The 21,838-nt window shown below is 46.4% G+C and overlaps 1 protein-coding gene and 1 non-coding gene across 12 annotated transcripts in view; both read left to right on the forward strand.

Annotated features, from left to right (window-relative positions):
- The window catches only part of PRRC2B (proline rich coiled-coil 2B), a 52,834-nt gene that overhangs the window by 20,035 nt on the left and 10,961 nt on the right, over positions 1 to 21,838 (forward strand). For 6 of the 11 annotated variants that reach the window (XM_069770691.1, XM_069770692.1, XM_069770690.1 and 3 more), the window contains exons 6-25: positions 1,002 to 1,145; positions 1,806 to 2,047; positions 2,449 to 2,570; positions 3,028 to 3,170; positions 3,743 to 3,833; positions 4,259 to 4,451; positions 4,839 to 5,154; positions 5,798 to 5,988; positions 8,451 to 8,658; positions 9,406 to 9,625; positions 10,279 to 12,342; positions 13,884 to 14,083; positions 14,915 to 15,060; positions 16,306 to 16,447; positions 17,066 to 17,148; positions 17,854 to 18,045; positions 18,185 to 18,379; positions 18,815 to 18,901; positions 19,868 to 19,972; positions 20,584 to 20,776. In XM_069770691.1, the coding sequence (XP_069626792.1) occupies positions 1,002 to 1,145; positions 1,806 to 2,047; positions 2,449 to 2,570; positions 3,028 to 3,170; positions 3,743 to 3,833; positions 4,259 to 4,451; positions 4,839 to 5,154; positions 5,798 to 5,988; positions 8,451 to 8,658; positions 9,406 to 9,625; positions 10,279 to 12,342; positions 13,884 to 14,083; positions 14,915 to 15,060; positions 16,306 to 16,447; positions 17,066 to 17,148; positions 17,854 to 18,045; positions 18,185 to 18,379; positions 18,815 to 18,901; positions 19,868 to 19,972; positions 20,584 to 20,776 (5,277 nt within the window). The remainder of the gene's footprint in view (positions 1 to 1,001; positions 1,146 to 1,805; positions 2,048 to 2,448; positions 2,571 to 3,027; positions 3,171 to 3,742; positions 3,834 to 4,258; positions 4,452 to 4,838; positions 5,155 to 5,797; positions 5,989 to 8,450; positions 8,659 to 9,405; positions 9,626 to 10,278; positions 12,343 to 13,883; positions 14,084 to 14,914; positions 15,061 to 16,305; positions 16,448 to 17,065; positions 17,149 to 17,853; positions 18,046 to 18,184; positions 18,380 to 18,814; positions 18,902 to 19,867; positions 19,973 to 20,583; positions 20,777 to 21,838) is intronic. The other 5 variants (XM_069770695.1, XM_069770697.1, XM_069770698.1 and 2 more) reach the window with 4 other exon arrangements.
- On the forward strand, positions 21,023 to 21,116 carry LOC138682230 (small nucleolar RNA SNORD62). The gene has a single exon (XR_011322389.1). It is a non-coding gene; the product is annotated as a small nucleolar RNA SNORD62 (small nucleolar RNA).

The raw sequence follows: 21,838 nt of genomic DNA on the forward strand, positions 1-21,838 counted from the left end.
AGTTGCAGTGTCCTCCCTGGATATCTTCAGATGGGAGGTCTTGTGCAGTGTGCAAGTTCCATAAAGTGAAAATGACTTAAAGAAGCCAGTCCTTCTTGACTCTTTAGTGCAAGGAAGAATAAAGATAGGTGACACTCTTTTGTCAGGTCGTCAGTACTCATTGCTGATACTTCTAACATGGTAATTCTGAAATGCCCTTTTTGAAAAGAGCATTAGCCAAGTAACACCAAGAAACAGTTCTCAAAAAAAGCAATTTTTTTAATGTTTAGTAATGCAATAATGCTGACAATTTCTTTTTAGTCGGTGTTATCTTGCCAACAAATTTAAGAGATTTGCTGTGTTTTGCTTTCTTCCAGTCACTGGCAGATCTTCAGAATGGACAGAAAGCTGTCATTTTAGGGTGGCTGTTGACTCGGCGAGACAGTTTGTCAATGACTAGAAATGAACCTGGCCTGATCTGGCCGGTGATCTGCATCTTAAAAATGCTGCTGCAGGGAGGAGAGTGGGGTATAGCATATAGCACTTGGTCCTTATCTGTGGTCTTTCACTGAGTATATTGCCAGAAATCTTAACAATAGACTTCCCCAGTAGAGTGAGATCTGAGCAGAAAGAGTCTGAATAGAAATGTTGAATACTTGATAACAGGGTATCATCTATAAGCAATCTTGCAGAATTTGTATCTCTGCTTCAGTCTGAATTTTGTACTTTACAAAAATAATTGGAAGCTGGGAGAGTTCACTCTGGCTTCGCTGAACGTGACAATTTAAATGAAGATCCCAAGTTAAGAGTGTGGGAGTACTGGGTGAGGACATGTGTTGTCGTGTTGGTGACAGTGTCTGAGAGTGTTTTTGGTGTGAGCTGAGGTGCTGGTACAGTAGTAATTTGGGTTTAAATATGCTGGAGGCCCAGATTCTCAGGAAACACATTTCCAGGCTGATCTCGTAAGGGAATTGAAAGAGTGGAAAGATCTTCTCTAAGTCCCACACTTATTTGTCTGACAGGTTCAAGGGCCTCAAGCCGACTGTTATCCTTCTCTCCCGAGGAATTTCCGACGCTGAAAGCAGCTGGCGAGCAGGACAAGGTTGGCAAAGAAAAGGGCGCCTTAGATCCGTCGTATGGGCCAGGACCAAGCCTCCGCCCCCAGAGTAAGTGACTGATTGTGTCTTTGTGCCTTACCCCAGCTCATAACCCCATAGACTGTGTTTTGGGCAGGGGCATGCCAGTTCACAGTCATATCAGATATTCCATCCTTACGTTTCCTTTTATCTTTTTATGAGCTCACATGCGTCAAGCTGCTTAGCAGATGACCACGGATTTACATGTAGTGCTCATGTTCACTGGCTGAGTTCTGTGGTCCAGACAGCCAAGTATGGACTGTTATCTACTACATTGTTTAATAAAAATTGCTGTGAGATGTTGCAAAGCAGGCCCCTTCCCCCTGGGCTAGGGGATTCACAAGTGAAATGATTGGGTGGTGTGATGTGGCTTCCCTTCGAGTGTTTGTGCATGATCTAATTGGCCTTAATTCTGCAGGGTAAGGGCTGTGGAGATGGGGAGCAGAGTTGGTTGGAATTTAGGCTTATTGACAAATAAGGGCACCACTGGTGCAGCAATTACTTAGTAACGGCTGGTGCTGCTAGTCTCTTAGGAAAATAAGCGCATTTGGAAATTTTCCTTGGTCCCTGATGTTTTTCTACATGCTTGGTGTAATTAGGGCTTGACCAGAGTATTTGAGTTTCGAGACTTTCTGGCAGAGTGACTGTCTGCAGTTACAAATGTTAACATAATTATTACCTCCTTTCCAGATGTCACCAGTTGGAGGGAGGGCGGTGGGAGGAACATAACCTCTGCCACATCTCTGACCGCCTCCCCTGCTGAGCTGGGCAGCAAGACCTCTAGCACTGGAGACGGAGCCCCCTCCTCAGTGAGTGCCAGCGATCCGAAGGAGCCGTCTCTCCGCCCAGCTCAGCCTGTCCGCAAAGGGGCTTCACAGTTCATGGGAAATGTCTACCAACCACCTACGTACCATGACATGCTACCTGCTTTTGTAAGTTGCCCTCTCCCCACAGCTGTGTAATGTCCTTACTACTTATAACGTGTGTGTGGGTCGAAGTCAGCTGAGATATCTGTTTTCTGGACCCTCTTTTGGTATCCAGGGCTTGCTCAGGGATCCTTCTCTTGGTCTATTTTTAGTTTCCCCTGTTGTGCATTTACCCTTTCATGCTTGAATAGTGTAGCACAGCCTTTGCTCAGCCCAAAGAAAAGTTGCTGCTTTCCCTCGAGCTGGAGAGGATAACCATTAGCATGTGGCCTGTTAGGCAGCCAGATGTGAAATTTTTGTTTTCCCTTTGTACGGATGCAGCTACCATGCTCATGTTGTAACCTAATCTGGGTAAGCCTTCCTGTGGCAAGGAGAGAAAAACACTATTCTGCTTTGCCTTGTTCCAGATGTGTCCACAACAGCCATCTGAGACCCCTGCATCGCTGGACCGAGGGTCTTTCCCCCTTCCTCAGCTTCGCCTTGAGCCCCGGGTACCTTTCAGACAATACCAGATGAATGACCAGGATGGGTAAGGCTGCCATGACTGTCCCACTTGAGAGGCAGGTTTGGGCATGTCATGAACCTTAAACTATGCAAGAATTTGGGCCAAGGATCCCTAGTTGCGTGGGTGAAGCTGCAGGCAGCCACAGAGGGAACCTGATTTTTACCCAAAGAAGCAGTGCTTTGCTCTGGCTACAGCAGTATCTGAAATGTTAAAGGACTGTAAGGACTGTGCGTCTGAAGAGCAGGTGGATGTGAGAAGTAGTTGTATGTGATCCTGGACTGGAAGGGTTGCAGCTCTGGTCTGTAAGCCCTAGGAAGTGGGTACCAGGTAGACAAGGGAAAGAAGCTTCGTTGGACAGGGAGAGAAACTTGGAGCCGTTGTATATAAGTGTATGGTAGAAAAGGACTGATTCACTGTTACAAACTCAGCTCTACGTTCTTTTCTTTACTGTTTCTAACCGTTTCTTTGCATTTCCCTGTAGAAAAGAGAACAGGCTCAGCCTGTCTCGCCCAACACGTCCAGTTCGGCAGCAAGTAGAGAGAGCACCTCGGCCTACCATTATCAATGCAGAGAATCTAAAGGGGCTGGATGAACTAGACACTGATGCGGATGATGGATGGGCAGGTAAAGTGCTTCCATTCTCTAGCTTCAGACAACAGCTTAGGAGGTGAAGCAAAATAGTTACTCCTCCCTGAAGCATGAAATAACCAGGATATTCTGGTGGCTCTGTTTCACTGCCACGGAAGGAAGAAGGGGAAGCAAAGAGTGGTCTGCGTAGTTGTGAAATTGCTGTTGGTGTAAATGATGACACAATGGATCCTTCTGATCCTTCCATCACACTGTACTCAAGGAACTGGATCTGAAGACTCCTAAAAGCTGAAAACACCAAACAGCAGGATAGCAGTCTGTGCTATCCTGCAGCAGGATAGCGCAGGGAGTGGCTGTCTCCTCATTTGCAGCCCCCATTCCCAGACTGCTTGCTGCTCCTCTCCTGGGACCAGCCCAGCTGTTCAGCAGTGTGGGTCCACACTACTCGCATCATTTCCAGTATCTGTGGTGGGCATTTGGCTTTCCAAGTAGTTTATGCCAAGCCTGTGCATTCTCTGGTTTAGTGCCTGAGAGGGCATAAGCTTTATGAGGGCAAGGGACCTGTTTCTTTCCTCTCACATATCCCTTCTTCAATCCTGCCTTCATAGGCATTCATGATGAAGTGGATTACTCTGAGAAACTAAAGTTTAGTGAAGATGAGGAAGAAGAAGAAACTCTTAAAGATGGACGACAGAAGTGGTAAGAAGTGGCTGTATTTGCACCTACAGTTGTTTCAGTAAAAGTAAACAATACCAGGATCTTTTTAAAACTTGTTCTAAATGTTGAGGCTTGATCCCCCTGATTCATACTATGATTTTTGTTGATTCTACTGGCCATTGTTTGAGTGAGCTTCAAGGGTGTGCTTAGGTCTTGAAGGTGAGTGCCAGGATGCCAAGCTTTTTTTTTTTTTTTCTCTAGTCCCCTTTCTGTGTCTCACCTTTTTCCTGCTAGTGGTTTGAATCCTTATGTACCATAGGAGGAAAAGTGCAGTACTTGTTCTGGTGGTTTTTTGTTTTTTTGATCTTTCCTTTCTGTTACAGTCAGTTGCCTTTGCCACTTGATAGGACTGCAAGTGCTTTTTGAGGCAAGTAGCAAATGTAATAGCAAAGCTGTTTACATGACAGGAACAGCTGGGATCCCAGAAGGCAACGACAGTTGTCCCTGAGCTCTGCAGACAGTGCAGATGTCAAACACACCTTGGAGGAAGGAAAGAATTGGGGCGACTCAGTTGGCTTGTCCCGGTCAGTCCGGAAAGTGCAGGATTCACAGCAGCCGCCGAGGAAGCTGAATGGCTGGAGCTCTGCATCTGAATACCAGGTAGGTTGAACTCATGCAAGTGGACTTGCGGTGCTGGATGCGATGCATCGCTGTCCTTAAGAGGCCAGTTTGACATTTTATTGAAAGCAGGATGCTGATGAATTTCTCAATTCTTTGTTTATATCCAGCTGGACAGAAATCCATCTGCATAGCACTCCCACTAGAGAAAAGAAATTGAAGCTGGTCCAGAGCAGTCGGGTTGTCAGACAGTGAGAAAATGGAGATACTGAACCAGATAGCAATAACTTCCCACCAAAAAGGAGACTTGTGTACATGAGGATATAGGGGAGGGAGTCAGGAGGGGATTTTTCTCAGCGTGGGATGCAAAGCTCAAGATACAGGAGATGTTTGGGCCATGCTTAATGAGGAATGTTTTTCCTTTGGCAGAAGCCCACACTGGGAAGTATCCTCAGACAGCAGTCCCTCGAGGATAAAGAAGAAAAGGTGCCACTGAGACAGAAGTTTGTGCACTCTGAGATCTCAGAGGCTGTCGAGAGAGCCAGGAGGCGACGGGAGGAGGAGGAGCGGCGAGCCAGGGAGGAGCGTCTGGCAGCCTGTGCTGCAAAGCTGAAACAACTTGATCAGAAATGCAAACTGGCTCAGAAGAATGGGGAGACCCAGAAACACACTGAGAATGAAGACCTGCGACCCCCAAGCACAGAGAAAAATGCTGTGCAAGAGAATGGTCATGCTTTCTGTAGAGGTAAAGAAACCTTGCTTGCCTCACCTTGTAAAAACTGCTTTTTTGCTATTGTGCCAATCTCTTACCTGAAGTGTGGGGGAGTTCCTGGGAGGGAGTGTTCAGAGGGTACTTCAGGTGCACTTGAGAGATCAGCTGCTTCACCTACTCTGCAGAGTATTTTGCATTGGTGATGAAGGTTCATTAAAAAAGAAAAAAAAACCAAACTATTAACAAGTGCAAACTTCTTTGGTTGCCTTTATGCTCAGTCAGCTGTGCTAGCAGAGACCTTGTTGAAATGGGCCTCTTGATCTTCTCATGATTGGATGTTGATACTAAGAAAATGCTCATGGGCCACGGATCGGAAAATCAGTTATCAGTAAGTGCTGGCAGGTTTAAGGAGTAACAGGGCAAATGGACTTCTTCCCCCAGTGCTTAAACAGAAGGCTGATCTTGGAATTTATCACTAAAACGAGATGGAAAAAGCCCTCTAGAGCTGTCAAGGCAAATCAGGGAGATTGTGTGTAACATGCTATATATGATTGTTATAAAGTTCAACCACCTAATGCAGTCAGGACATGGCCACACGTGTATATTGTGGTGTGGTGGTGCACGCACAAATCCTGTCATGAGCAGGGCTTATCAAGGCTTATTTTCTCCTCTGCAGCAACCCCTGAGTTTCACACACAGGATGTCTCTGTTGGCTACCTGGAAGAGGAGACTCCAGCTCCAGCAGCAGCAGCCCAAAGCAGCAGTGAGGAGGAGCTCAGAGAAGTTCCCTCCCCAGCACTGGAATTCAACAAATACCAGAAATCTCTTCCCCCACGATTCCAGAGGCAGCAGCAGCAACAGCAGCAGGTAATAGGTGTGACACTCCCACCCCTCTTCCTTTGGACCCCCACAAAACCATTGTGTTTGCTTGGCAGTACTTTAGATCACAGATGTATCCTGACTGACATGGGTAAAAGGGCTCTGTATAGATTACATGAATTTTACGTGCACCCTGTGATGCTGGAGCTATTGTGGTTAGGGCTTTCTGTGGCGGGGAGAGGTGTGGGCAGGTCACGTTTGTCACTTGCCTGGGAGAAAAGTAGACACTGCTGTCAGAAATGTTGACTTGTCTTGCATGGTTGTCTGGGTGTCTCCTGACAATGTGAAATCTTAGGACTATGTGGTTTGTAGCAGAGCTCTGGTTTGCAAATGTGTACATGCAGGAGAAGCTGGGGATGTTCCCTTTCCTGTGTCCAAAGTTAAAAGAGCAGCAGTGGCTACCTTGGTACTTGCTGTAGGCCTGATCCAGCAAAGTCTTTAATGCCTTTGGCTGGCAGTGAACCTGGTGAGCATCTGTTCTTCTTTCCTGGCACAAGATGAGAGCCGCTGTTCTTCAGCACTGCTGCAGTGACAGGCAGCTGAATATACAAGGGAAGGGAAAACCTTTGGGGATCAGCTGCTTCCATGTACTTTGCAATTGCTGTGCCCTTACCCTGTTAGGTATGGGCAGCTGTTTGGTTGCCAGGGGCAAATTGTGCTTAGGTTGGCAGGTGGTTGGACTGGTCCTGGGCTGAACATGAGGGTTGTGAAGTGGCACACTTCTCGTTCCACCTCCTGCCTTTGCAGAGAGGTGGTCCTCCACATCTGCTCTCATCTTCTACCTACCCAACTCTTTTTCTGTGAGGTTCTTTCAGTATTTTCTTTGCACCATAAATATGTTTGGTCTTAATGGCTTCATTTTTGTTTCATTGAAAAATGTCTTCTGGGGCTCTCAGAGACGAGCCTGAACTGCTTTATGTCTTGCATCTTGCCCGGCCTTACAGTGTTGTATGTGCCATACATCCTGTTCAGCTCTTCTTCCAGATGCAGTGAGCCTCCTTAGGACAGTAGAGTCAAAGCAAGGGGCAGAATATCCACGCTTGAGATAATGCAAAGTTAATTGCCATTCTTCATAGAATAACCACTTGAAATGTGATACAATCAACGCTGCTGCAAACCTTAGTGAAGAGCTCACATTTGGCTTTTGCTTGGAAGCTCAGTAATTGCTTTTTTATGGATGTTCCCCTGTGCTTGTTAGTGGGCAGTTGATGTTTTCATGATTCAAATGTACAGCAGCAAACGCTGCTAATGTTACTCTTTAAAAGAGATGCTCTTAAACCAAAAATAATTGGATGTCTTTGCTGTCTTGCTAATAACACCACAGGTCATTGCTACTGGAAGAACATGAAATTTTCATTTTATTTTCTCTTATCCTCTGTGTTGTTAGTATATATGAAGCAGTTTGTATTTTGGCTGGCTTGTGTTGCTGCTTTGGTAGCAATGGTTCCATGAAAAGAACAAAATAAAAAAAACCAGTGTTGGTATCATTCATGAAATATTTTCTCCAAGGTACTGAAGCACTAGATAACTTGGATATAATCTTTGCATTTATCTGAGTTTCTCTTTTGCCATAATGATGTGTCAGGTTCAGATTTCAGGGTGTCTCTCTTGCTCTGCAGTAGGGGATTGGCTTTTTTTATAAACAGTTACAGTAAGCAGTTACAGACACTGTAAGCTTAGTAAGAAAAGATGGTGGAAAGTTTGACAGGTAAATAGATGTATTTCATGCTAATTGGAGCTGTTTACCTTTGAAAGCTTTCTTCGGTACACAAAGCTCCCTTCAAATATAAGTTCTTCTTGGAACTTCAGCAGAAGTTAAATGTCAAATCAGATCAGCATCATGACAGTCCTCAGCTTAAGGAAGGTGAACTGGCCATGTGGGAGATGGGACACAACCCGAAGGTGTCAGCCCATCTCTGAAGGATGTACAGGAAATACTATAAAATATTAATAGCTGTCTTAATTGAGTTTAGGTTGTTCTTATTTAATCTGTTCGGCTAACATGAGTAGAACTAATATATATGCACACTAAATAACTTATAATTGCATTTCCTCCAAACAGCAACATCTTCTAAAGTATTTGGTTCCAATTAAGAAATTGTTTGACAGAAAGCTGCCCTGTGTCTCATAGAAGCATTGAGAAAATACAAACTCCAGTCTTGAAGCTGATCCCTTGCATTTGGCCACATAGTGTGGCCCATAGTGGAGTGAGATTCTGGCTGCACTTCTGGCTGCAACGTATTCAGGCTGGTTTGGGTGTTTAGAGAACAATGACAACTGCCACGTTCCCAGCTGGTACTGAATTGCCCTTATCTGCTCTACCCTCCCATCTGATCTGCTTTTGAGCCTCTAACACATGGAATGTGTTTTCCTTTGGCTAGCCAGTTTGCAAGTGTGATTCCTGGCACCGTGACCATTCATGTCAAACAGCCCATCCTTCTTCCCTGCAGGAGCAGCTGTACAAGATGCAGCACTGGCAGCAGCAGCAAGTCTATCCTCCCCCATCCCATTCCCATCCCCAACGGACGTTCTACCCGCCGCACCCCCAGATGCTTGGCTTTGATCCTCGGTGGATGATGATGCCCTCTTATATGGACCCTCGCATGGCCCAGAGTCGCACCCCTGTAGATTTCTACCCTTCAGCCCTTCACCCTTCAGGTAAGGTGTTTTCAGCATTTCCCTTTATCATGGCTGTTGAGTTGGTCCATATCTGGAAAGTTGCTGTGCTTCATCTTACCTCTGTCCAGACTTTGCGTCCTGGCTGGCTGTGATTGACCTTCTCTAGGGATGAGAAAGAGTTGGTTGCAATGAGAGCTGGTGAGAGAACAGAGGAGGTTGGGAGGGAGGACACCTGCCTGTCCATCATCCCCTGCACTGCAGTGGGAGATCTTCCCTAGCAGCTTTGGAGCCTTAGTGGGTGTAAAAGCAAATCTCGCCCCTTGGAGGAGAAGGATCAGTTTGGGAGTTACTGTAATCATGTGAAATCTTAATAGACCCCCTTCAAGAAATGTGATGGAGAAATCCTGTAGTTCCTGAGCTGTGTGCTCCTAGCACCTTCCTTCCTTGTTACTGGTCTTCAGAGGTGTGAATATAAACATCAGGACATATAAATCATTCCCTTGCGTTTGTGGTTTGCTTTCACACACGTGCTTACTTCCAAGCCAGTGATGGTGTGTAGTGTTCTGTGCAGACTGGGCTCTGAAAGTTGTGCTACCTTCTGTATCACTCTAGGTATACTTCCCAGGTGTGTATTTCCTAAGCACAGGCTCCCCTCTACCAGAAAGGTTTCCATGGCTGCAGTCACCTGCTGCCCTGGAAGGAAGGGCAGTCGAACTAGCTGTGGATTGTTGATTCTTCTTGGCTATGAGATCCTAGTGTTAATGGTATGAACTCTGTCGTGACCAGGAATTATGAAGCCCATGATTCAGCAGGACACCATTGGTGGGAGCAGCTGTCGGTCTGAAGATCAGAACTGTCAGGCAGGGCAGGCAGAAAGGAAAACTGCTCCCTTGGACCCTGTGCCAGTGTGGGGCCAGGAGAGCTACACATCTCTGCAAAGCAAAGGGTACTCCCTGTCACATCAAAAACAGGCTGACAACATGACCATGGAGGGGCTGCATGCCAGGTGAGTGCAGAACTCCCCTGTCCTCATGCATGCTGTGGTGGGAGGTGCTGCCATAAATCATCTCCTGCTGAAAAGCAGATGTAGAGTTGACCCACAAGATATCGCTGAACAGGCCAAGGTACTGATCTGGTAGCACTCTTACACTGTTGAGTGTTTGTGTTGTGGAGGTGCTTAGAGACTGAGCTATTCAGAGTTTTTCTATCTGATGCCAGTCAAGGCTGACCAGCTTGGAGCCTGTTCAGTAGGAGAGAGGCACTTGTCACCTACATGGGTAGGTACAGAAAACAATGAGTCAAAAATTCTGATACTTGCTAGTTTGTCTCCTAATTCTTTGGGACTTTCTGAAACCAATTCCTTGTTTTCAGATCTCCACATATGTTGGAGGCTGAATCTCCCTTTATTTCTTAAGTTTGCTGCCCATCATAGGAACTGCTTTCTTTATCATCCATTGATTTGACAAACCAGGCAGTACAGCCTGGGGCCACAGCATCCGCCCAGCGTTCAGGTATTTATAGGCTCATTGCCTCATGATTTGGAACAAACCCTGATTTATTTATTTGTTTCCACCTCTTGTGCCCAGCCTGGGCCTTTGGAGATGTGCTGTGCTCTGCATTAGCTGACTTTCTTTTGTTTGTTGTTTGTTTCCTTCTCAGGAATGACAGTTACTCTGCTTCTCCTGGAAGGCCAGAGAGTCTGAGCACCCAGCGAGATCTCTTTGAAGAGAGAGGGGAGGAGTACTTGAATGCTTTTGACAAGAAGGCCCAGGCAGACTTTGACAGCTGTCTGTCTTCTCAAAGGATAGGCCAAGATCTCTTGTTTCAGCATCAGGAGACTGTGCAGGAAACCTGTCCTGCTGGCAACCGCCATGCAAACTTGAGGTGTTCGCCCCTAGAACCTGATTTTATCCAAGCAGAGAAGAAGCCTGAATATAATGGCTGGGATATCAGCCACCATCAGAAACCTGCAGAGACTGCAGCAGAAGTTGCTGAGGAAGTGTCCAGGGATGAGCAGTCATTCAGTGCTGACCCGTGGAAGAAAGAAGGAGCTAATACCAAACAGCCCACTGAAGAGACAACAGAGTGGGCTCCTGAGAACCGGAACACCAGTGGTCAGCACCAGGAGCAAATGGGGAGGACGCGACGATCAGGCCCAATTAAAAAACCAGTCCTGAAAGCCCTCAAAGTGGAAGAGAAAGAGAAGGAGATGGAGAAGGTTAAACTGGAGGGAGAGGACACCTCACGCCCACTGAAGGAGAAGGCAGCAGTTCAGAGAGTAGAAAATGAGTCAGATGATTCTGCAGCCTTACTGAACTCCACGCGTTACCTGCTGGATGACAAAGGTTCTTCCCAAACCACCCTTGCCCGAGAGGCTGAGAAGTCCCAGGAGGAAGAGGAGGAAGAAGAGGAGGAAGAGAAGCCAGAAAGAACCTGGGAGAACAAATTGTCCAGAGAGTCTGGTGATCTCCCTCCCACAAAAAGAAACAACTGGATCTTCATTGATGAGGAACAAGCCTTTGGTGGGAGAGGCCAAGGGCGTGGGCGAGGGAGAGGCTTCAGAGAGTTCACTTTCCGAGGCCGAGGCACTGTTGTGGGTAGCCGGGGAGTCTATAACAACCAGCGGAGCAGCCGAGGGCGAGGGCTTCGGGAGTTCAACCAGCCAGAGGACTTCCCTAGAGGCAAGCCAAGGCGCCGGATTGCAAGCGAGACACACAGTGAAGGGTCAGAATACGAGGAGCTCCCCAAGCGTCGCCGGCAGAGGGGCTCAGAAAACAGCAATGAAGGCTCTGTGCTGGACAGGGAGGACAGTGATTTGAAAAAGGGAGACTTCAAAGAGTCTTGGAGGTCCAACAAAATCTATTCAGATGACCACAGTAGTCTGGATCCTAAGATGAGGGCTCCAAGAGCTTTTGGGAGATCACTGCCGCCAAGACTGAGCAACTCTGGCTATGGGCGAAGGAGTTTCATGGGTAAGGAGCCCAGCCAGTGGCAAAGCAGGAGTGGGGGAGCAGGGTGGCAGGAGTACAGCCACGCCTCTCCATCAGACACTTTTGGGAGCAGGCAGCAGTCTGACAGGGACTACATTCAGGATTCTTATAAACATGTGGACTCCTTCTCCAGCCGGGTTTTTGATGAGAGTCATCTGGATGACAAAAGGCACTTTTTCCAGGAGGATTACTCAGCTGATCAGGAGAACATAGAGAACAGGCCATTCAGGAGGCGGCGTCCCCCCCGCCAAGACAAGCCCCCACGATTCAGGCGCCTCAGGCAAGAGAGGGAATCGGTCGGCCAGTGGAACCCCGAAGAGGGAAGCCCCAACCTGCTGCCCAGCCAGTGGCCTGGAAGACCCAAGTTGACCACTGCAGAGAAGAGCAGCATCTCGGGCAGACGGTCTCCTGAGCTGTCCTACCAGAACTCATCAGACCATGCCAACGAGGAGTGGGAGACAGCATCTGAAAGCAGTGACTTCAGCGAGCGGCGGGAGAGGCGAGATGGAGTTTCAGAGAGTGAAGGCCAGCTGGAGGGTGGCCTCGGGAGTGGGAGCTTGGGAGAGAAGAGGGAGCTAGCGAAGCGGAGCTTCTCAAGCCAAAGGCCACTTGTTGACAGGCAGAGCCGCAAGGCCGAGCCAGCAGGGTTTGCAGAGCAGTCTGTCAGGACTGGTGTAGGAACAGCTTCCAGATACGAGAGCCAGCAGAATGGGACACTGATAAAAAGCAAAAGGTAAAGTTGCATTCTGACGTATGGATATCTGTCATCTGATATGCAGATACTGGAGGAGTGGAGAAGGGCTGGACTGTGGGTGAGGAGCTGTTGACTGTGTTTCTTCTAGTGCAGGTGACTTCCAGCACCATTTATCCAACCTTGTGACATCTAAGGGTCTTATCGTTGTCTGTTTTACAACTGACTGACGTCTTTGCTTCCATGCTGGGAATCCAGGTTTATGGAAGTTGCTGAGACACTGTGGGCATGACATGTGCTGTTCTTCTTCACCTTAGTTTCGGGCCAAGACAGCTCTCCACTTTCTGGACTGCCTCTTGCTGGAGGCATGAAGGATAATGAAAGAAATCCTGGTCCTTAACTCCAAACCTATTGTGTCCTTCCTGTCCTGTCATGGGTCCCAGCGGAGTATAGGAGAGCACAGAAGTGAGGGTTGGGTTTTCCTGGGATAAGTTACCGTGAACTGTGTAGGTTGAGCACCTGGATTCCCAGTAGTGTGGCTGTGGCATGACCACAATGTGTGACATTGCCAGTCCTAGCTTTGCCTCAGCAAATATTTTCTTACATCTTAGTGGAGACCAGTGATGAATGGCAAGCAGCACTGTGTGCTCCTAGCATGGTGGGAGGAGTTCCTCCTGAGAGTATTTTAAGACAACTCCGACACTAGGGATTAAGTATTTTCCTGTGTCCTGTGAAAAATCTGGTGATTGACAGGACGCTGGGTTAGGTGGGCCTTGGTCCTGGGCCAATTTGACAGCTCCCTCGTTCGCCTTTTCCTTTAACAGGAACAGGCGGAAAAAAGTCCTGTGCAGCTGCATTGTATTGGGTTTAAAGCACTGATAAATAGGCAACTTGTTGTTTTCTGTCCTCTTGTGCCCATCTCCCCCAACTCCTGGATGTAGTAACTAGTAGTAGTTTATATAGAAATAAGGGAGAGGAGAGCTGATGTCTGGAAGGATGCAGGCAGGTAGAAAGGGAAAGTAAGGGAAGGGGGAAACTTTTTTTTTTACCTTCTCCTTTAACCATGCCTCTCTTGAGTTGAATGCTTGGGAATGATGTGTGGATGGTGGTCAAATGGGCAAAATAATTCTGGGAGAAACAAAATGGGAAACTATTTTTTTTTCTCGATGTCATCAGCCTCTCCACATTTCCCTTCCCCTCACCTGATGCTTGCCACGAAATGTGTGTTAGTTGCAAAGAGGAGCAGGGGAGCTGTTAGAGTAGTGTTATAGGACGGTAGGAGACACTGCAGAAGCACAGAGCCCTCCTCGTAGGGACAAGCTAGGCTATTAGCTTTGTTGCGGGGGCAGTGTGTTGGTTGATTCATGAGTACAGGTATTGTTCTGTTTCCATCCCACTTCCCCAGCAACATCCTTGTAATGGGCTCTGTGCTCAGAATTTAACATCTGCTTCAGTTGAGCGACGGCTGCGGAAGGATGAGGTGCAGTTAGAAAAATCATGAAGAAAATAATAGCCCATATGTTTTCTTCTTGCTACTTTTACTCATCTTCTTGTGAAAAATCTAATTTCTTCTTTCCTTGTAGGTCTCCAGAAGAAGGAGGTGGCCTTGGCAACACCAGTGGTGGGAGCAGCCACTCTATTTACAGCTTGGATAGGACCTCCCATGCAAACTCAGAAAGTGCTGAGGGTCCAGGTAAAAAGCCAGAGAAGGAGCCCAAATCCACTGCGCAAAGAGCAAGTGAGAAGGGAGAGGCCTTGTCACAGTTCGAACTGAGTTATGGAAGTGAGTGTCTTAATTTGTTTCCTTTAAAGGGATAACACGTTGTGGCTAACTTGAAGCCAGACTGATTGAATCCAGTGTAATTTTAAATATCAGGTTAGATTTTTTCCATTTATTTACTCAAGCAAGAAAATTCTAGTGTATCTAAATAGGGAAAACATGGAAGACAAAGGTGGTTTTAAATTTTAAACCCAAACTTTCAGCCAGATCTGACAGTTTCTCTAATGTTTCTTCTATAGAAAGTTTGGTTTTAGGGAGAATATTTCTATCCAAGATGTTAAATTTCAAGCTCAAAATACCTTACGTAGTGTGCAGGAAATTGAAAGAGCATCCGGAGTGGGGAATTTGAGTCTGAGCTCATGACAGGAGGGCAAGAAATTAGTATCTCTGAAACCATTGGCATTAGGCCATGACTCAGCTTTTTGCTGTTCATAGAGCTGAGGTTTTACATCCAGAGGAGATGGGTGTGTTTTCAAAAGTACCTATGCCTGCTTTGTCCTTGCTAGTATTTGGAAAGGTGTGAGGTTTTTTTCAACTGATACTATACCTAAAGCTACCCAAGTTACCACATGGCTCACATTCCCAAGCTCTTCCAGCTGGAGCATGCTCATCTTGACGTAGAGGAGAGCAAAGCCCTGCAGGATAAAGTGACTGGTAGATGTCAACAGATTGCCATGGCTTAGTTTTCAAAGCTTAGCTGCAGTGCCGTTAGCTGAACTTGTTTGCCCGTTGAATGGTTCCTATTTGGAATGCACTTTTTAAATTATTGCAATCGTAAAGCTTTATATGCATACACACATGCACTGTTTTTTTCCCTATATATGCTTTGTTCAGGTACCATCATTGATAATCGGGTGTCGAACACAGCAGAAGAGAATGAAGTAGGTTCTATGGCAGGTGAAGGCTTCATTGAGGTTCTTACTAAAAAGCAGCGTCGCTTGCTGGAAGAGGAGCGAAGGAAGAAGGAACAGGCTGCTCAGGTGAGGAATGGGAGGCAGAAAAAGCTTAACCTGATACATTGTTTGGACTGCAGTCAGAGGAACAGAGCCCCAAAAGTGTTTGGATGAGCAGAAAAACATGCAGTTGGCCAAGGTAGTACAGATCCTATATTAGGCCCCGGAAACATATTTTGGCTCAGATGGGCAGGGGCCATTGGTCTGAAAAGGGTGATTAGACTTCTGACTGTTCTTGTTTACTAGCATAATTGTTAATTGCAAGTTAAGGAGGGTTTTCTAAAGTGATCCTCATCCAAAGCAGCTTCACTCACTAAGCCGGTTGCTGGCTGTAGTTGGTGGGCAGCAGTGACCAGTGGAGGACCTCTGCACTCTTGCTGTGTCAACAACGTGTTACTGCTAGAACAGGATGTGGTAGCTTCCTTGCCAGAGGTGTCATGTTTGTGTTCTGGGCACCTGACCAGAAAGAAACTAACAAACTGCAAGAAACTCTGACAATTTCATGTTCATAATAGGATAAAAGAGTTGATTTACAAGAAAAGATGTAAGACTGCAGTGTGGGTAGCTTAGTTAAGTAATGTTTAGGAGGGGGGGCATTTGTCTACATGTATGGGAAGACTGCAGATTCTAGGGAGATAAGAGAATATTTTGACATGAAAGGAGACTTAGTGAAATCTGGAGGACTAAATGCAAATGAAAAGTGTCGTTGGGAAATGCTTCCTGACAAGGAGGGCTTGCGGTAGGTTCAGAGAGTCTTGCAAGCAAAGTTATAAAAGCCTGGTTGCTTGGCATCTTTAAAATTAAGCTGAAGACAATGTGTGAATGTGCAGTGGAAGGGTCTTGCTGTTGCAGAGATGTGCTTCTCTTTCTGTTCAGATCTTGGCTCTGTGAAAGAGCCATCTCTGTATTGTGAAATTATTAATTGATCTTGCTTTAGCTGGAGTAAAAAAGAGAGGAATTAAGCAGAGCAAGTATGTTGTAGTGTCAGTTTTGTTTTGCTTTGTATCCTGTTCCCCTGCCTCCCCAAAAGAGAAGAATCTCATGCTGCTGAAGGCAGGTTTTTTCACAGCCTTGTTAGATGGGGGGAACCTCCCAGTAGCCACTGGGTAAGAGTGGGGAGGGGGTCAGAACTACTTGGTATGGTTCTGTTACATGAGTTGGGGGCTCTTCACATTGCAGCATTTAGAAATCCAGGGTTTGAACTTGCCAGGAGCAGACTGTGTTAGTCCAGTGCAGTAACAGGTCTTACAGCCTGTGCCTTTTCTCTCTTAGGCACCAGCTAAGGCCCGCGTCCTTCAGTCTCGCATCCCTCCTCGATTTGCTAAGAAACAGAACAGCTTGTGCTTGGAGCAAAGTGATGTAACAGTGTCTGGAAACAGCCTGGGCACAGAGATCTGGGAGAGCAACAGCCCAGGTAAGTTTGAGTCTGTTCTGAGGTGTTTCACAGAGCTGAGGAATCCTCTGGTGTGTGCAGGAAGGATGGGGTGTCTGTGCTTAAGAGGAGACAACCTTCTCTTGTCTGATGCTGGAAGTGGGAGGGGAGCTAACAGACATCTGGAGTAGGATCTGTTCAAAACTGTACTGTTCAGCCATCCTCCTCCTGTTGTTGACCATGTCAGTCTCCTAATCTATTTCTTCAGTCTTTGTGTAACATCAAGATCCTACTATATATCATTTTCTAGCCTGTTGGGTTGGATCTACTTCAGCCATTTTCTTATTTTGCCTTCCTCTGTTTTCTCATCCTCTAGCACTGAATAGCTAGTGCCTCCCTTGTTTCTCTCTGCCCTTTCTTTCTCCTGTTGTTTTCATGTTCCCTAAGAAGTCTCTTCCCTGTTCTCTACCCTCGCTCTCCATACCCTGTTGTCTTTGTGCTGCATCATGTCTCAGCTGATTGGGCAACACTGGTTTTCTGAGATGGTGAAAATATCTCGTGTCTAGAAATGGAAAGTTAGTAGTGTAACATGCACAGCGTACAAGGTGTGCTCACAGCTGTGTTTCAAGCAGGTGAACCCTGCCTTCTGTTCTCTTCCAGCTCTTTCCGTTCAGTCTCCTGGCAGTGATTCCTGGAGCAAGCCTGTAAATACCTTTAATGGTACTGAATCTAGCGCCACTGAGGTAAGTGGCACCTAATGTGCCATTCAGGTATTGCGTGTATAAAATACTAATGTTAGGTGGCTTATGCTTCTCATTGCTCCATCTGTGCTTAGCGACTCTCAGCTCTGCTTGTGCAATTTTAAACTGTCTCTTTGCAGTTCTGATTTGAGCTTGATGCTCAAATCTTGACCTAGAGGGCCAAGCGCTGCTTGGTGTTACCTGTGGGTATAAATCTGGAGTAACTGTTGGTAGAGCTATTCCAGGGTTATGCTCCTAACTGGACACAGAGCGTGGTCGAGGATGGTGGAATCCTGTAGGTTGTGTTTGTGTGCCTCATGCCTGTGAGCAGTGTGTAGCTGTAGCCTTAATGCAGGGAGGGCGGAGGAGGTTCCTGAATGCTTCACCTCTGGAGACCAGAGTTCAAATCTGGTTTGGGTCACAAGTGAAATGAGTTTGGCAATCTCAGCCTAGTTGCTATGTGTGACACTTTTTCCTTATTCTAAAGCCATGGTCCGGTTGGTGTATTGGTTAACCTGTCTCAGGGTTGTGTAGAGCTGAAGCAGCAGCCACGGGATGCCTGCAGGTCAGGCCCAACTCCTTTGCAGTTAACCAAGAATGTGATTTGAAAAGGGGACATGGTCTTGCTGTTTTCTGGGATTTTTTTTTTCCTCCTTTGTGGAGCTGGGTCGGAGTCTGGGGCTTTAACACATTTCGTGCTTTGCATAGCAGGGTTTTAAAGGCAGCCAGGGGGATAGTGGCATTGACTTGAGCGCGGAGTCTCGGGAATCCTCCGCTACCTCCTCTCAGCGCAGTTCTCCATATGGCACCCTCAAACCAGAGGAGATGAATGGGGCTGGCCTGGTGGACCCAAAGCCTGACTGCCAGAAGGAGCAAGTGCAGAAGCAATCTGATAAAAAGGTAATCTGGATTTGCAGCCAAGCCAAAGCACATAGTGAGAGACCTTGTGAAGTGGTTGTGTTGTTCTTGATAGCATTTTTAAGGCTTGAGATTGGGTTATTCAGTCTTTGTGTCTCAGCCTCTCTGCTTTCCTGTTAAGGATTCAGATCAAGGCTCAGGACAGAACAAGGAACACAAGCCTGGACCAATCGGCAACGAACGCTCCCTGAAAAACAGAAAGGGTTCGGAGGGAACGGAACGGCTGGAAGGGAATATTCCCCCTGTTAACGGGGTGGAAATTCACGTGGATTCTGTACTTCCTGTGCCACCCATTGAATTTGGAGTAAATCCTAAAGTGAGGATCGAATTTAATTTTATCTTCTTGGTGATTTGAGCTTGTTGAGATATGAAAGGTGGTTTGAGGCAGAAGGATTATTTAGAGGAGGCTTCCAGCTGTAGATTTGCCTTAGATTTCATTACTGACACAAACCAGGTACTCAAGATGTCTTGGCAAACACATAATATCCTCTTGGAAATATTGTCCCAAGGACCAGCTGGGGTGGTATCAGAAGTGAGGGACAAAAGTATGGCCATCTAAGCTTTTGTGCGCCTCTGGGGGTTGCCTGCTGCTGAGTGCTGAGAAGTGTCTTTTTGTTCTCTTCCAGCAAGGCTTACTGGAGGACAATCTTTAGTTTCTAGTGTCATGATTCAGGCTAAAGTCATTAACCATGAGAAGCAGATGGATGGCCCTTGGACCTGGATTTGAATTTTGTGTGTTTTGCTTTTTCAGGACTCTGACTTCAGCTTGCCGCCTGGTTCTGCCTCTGGCACTGCAGCTAACCCTGTCACCAAATTGCAGGATGCCTTGGCCAGTAATGTAAGTATTTATTTTTTCTTTTGGCATTGATTCATTGGAGATACTCCTTAGTTAAACCTCAGATGCTTCCAAAGAGAGCAAGCATATTTCTTTGCAGTTGACTTCACACTTAATGCTTAGGCAACACATGTAACTAAAATCCATAATGGAAATCTGTGCCTTCAAGGTGCCTTGATACTTCTGAGCCAGTGATGCTCATTTTGATATAGGGAGCAACTCCATTATCATTGTGACCTGTGTAAAGCAAGAGGTATTGCAGATCTCTGACATCACCAGTCTCCTCCCCTGAGACACAAAAGAGTGCTGGTAATGGACATGATGCAGACAGATAGTGGTGTTTTTAGGCCTGGGCTGCCCACTTCCCCAGAAGGTCTCATCTGCCACAGCAAGGCAGAGAACTGTAAATTGTTAGTCAGGCCCTTCTAGAGGTTTCCCAGCTTATTCCAGCCATCTGGGTATTTCATTATTATATGTGAAAGAGTGAGCACACTGAAAGCCCAGCTTGCAGCTCAGCTGTGGACAGCAATGTGAGAAACTCATAGAGCTGTTTTTGAAATGTCTTCAAGTTTGTAGGCCATTTGATTTTGGAGGTTTGTCTTAAAGGGTGTTTCTTTTCAGAAGTGGTCTCTCGGAAACAGGTTTTGTCTGAAATTTAGGTACATTCCAAATATGGGACAGGAGGGGGAACTCTTCTGCAAATTGAAGTTACTGGATCAAATTGATGTTTAAGTGGAAGCTGGTGTAACTTGACATAACTGTCATTGCACATAACTGAAGCTTCATTTATTCCAACAGCAGAATGGATCATGGTTGAGTGTGGTACTTAACTCCTGCAGTACCACTGAGGGTTGAATCCTTTGTGGTGTAGTTACTAGAGCTGCCAGTTGAGGCTCTATCAGCCTTGGTAGCTCATGACATTCTCTTAAGAGTTTATAAAATATTTACCATTTACGAATCTCCCCTCAGGCAGGGTTAACGCAGTCCATTCCCATTCTGCGAAGAGATCATCACCTCCAGCGGTGCATTGGCCTGAACCCAATGTCCTTCCCCACTGCAGACCTTACTCTTAAGGTAAGCAAGCTGGCATGTGTGTTTGTCCTAGGTGTGGATACCATGTCTCCATGGCCAGAGTAGTGAAGATGGAGAGTTCTTTCCCAGAGCATTTTGTTAGGTACTGCTAAACCTTTAATTAGCTTCTATAAACGTTGTGCATATATGCTATTCAGCATGGGTGGAAGGGCATGTGTTTCAGCAGTCCTGGATGCTGAAGTCCTTACCAATTGTAGAACAGGTGCAACAGAGCTTTCCTACTATTTCAGTAGTTGGGTAGGATGGCTGGTCACGGATCCTAGGTGCTTGATGATTTAAAGAAGAAAAACAACAAAAAACCCAAAACCAAACATAGAAACTACAACAAAAAAACCCCAAAATAAACCAAACCAAAAACCACCACCACCACAACCCCAAAAAGCTCAGCAAATACCAAGGGGGATTGAGTGTTTGTGAAGGATGCTTGCCCATTGGAAATTGGTGTGAAACTCCTTGACCTGAGACCTGCCAACTTTCCACTGTGACTAGACTAGATTGAGTTTGAACTAATAGATCATAGATGAGCAACTCTAGGCTTCAGTATTGTCCTCCCCATTTGAACTGTCTGTAGTTATTGTCCTTCATTTCCATAGATGGAGTCTGCTCGTAAAGCTTGGGAAAACTCTCCTAGTTTACCAGAACAGAACTCCCCAGGAGGCGCAGGCTCAGGCATCCAGCCTCCTTCCAGCGTTGGAGCTTCCAACGGTGTCAGCTACAGCTCTTTTGGTGGAGTTTCTATGCCGCCTATGCCTGTGGCGTCCGTAGCACCTTCTGCATCTATTCCAGGTACCTGCAAACTGTGGCAGCGGTATTTGCATTGTCTGTTTGGTATCTAGGAATCATCCCCTGATTCTTGTAGCATGGTGAGAAGAGCTTCCATGTAAAGTAACTGGGTGGCTGGTATTTAACAGATTCTTAACACCAATTTAGTCAAGACAGAAAGAGGGACCATCTACCCACTTTGAAGAACGTTACTTGAGTGTGACTGGTATAATCTTAGCACAAGGACGACTTTCCCGGTGTAGCATCAAGTCTCTGTGATGTCTCAATGGATCCTGCTTACCCTTCCCTGTGTGCTCGATAGAGTAGAAGGGAAATGAAGAAACAGAAACCTATGGCTGAGAGACTTCAACAGTCCCAATATCAATATCAACCATTCCTCTGCTCACTTTGCTATTTAAGTCACACGTTCTGAGCACCTTCTGCTCTTTGTATGTAATAACAACTTGCTTACAGTTTGCAGAAGTCTGGGATGTGGGAAGGTGTTGCTGTCCTTGAGTTAGAGGAAAAGCTTGAGCTCAGTCATGTTAGGTAGTGTGTATAATTACGGAGAGCATCTGGAAAAAAGGAATGTACTTGGATTCTCTGGCTCCTGGGTCCCAAAGGACCTCTCATGTACGCACTATCCTTCTGATTCCTCAATTCAAGAATGGAATGGAATATGCTGGACAGAAATGATAGGGAGTGGACCACTGTAGTGACTCTGTTAATAGCTTCCACTTGGAAAATGGATTGTTCCAAGTCAGGTGATCTGCTTACCCACCCACTGTAATTTTGCTTGTAAATCCCATGGTTCAGATCTGCACAGAACCACAGGAGTGGCACAGCACTTTGATTGGTGCCACCTTTGGGGTGGATATGGCTTTTAGAGCTCTTGCGTGAAGGTCTCAAACACCATGTTTGCTCTTTCTGTCCCTCCTAGCTGCAAAGATGAGATGACTGCAGGTTTCTGGCATTTAGGAACAGTTTGGAGTGCAGGTCACCAATTCCTGAACTGTTAGTGTCTCTGAGTTTTTTGTGGAGGTGGGAAACCTGGGTTTACATTTAGCCTTTTACAGAAGGTTATGA

The sequence above is a fragment of the Haliaeetus albicilla genome, chromosome 26 (assembly GCF_947461875.1).
Source record: "Haliaeetus albicilla chromosome 26, bHalAlb1.1, whole genome shotgun sequence".
NCBI lineage: Eukaryota > Metazoa > Chordata > Aves > Accipitriformes > Accipitridae > Haliaeetus > Haliaeetus albicilla.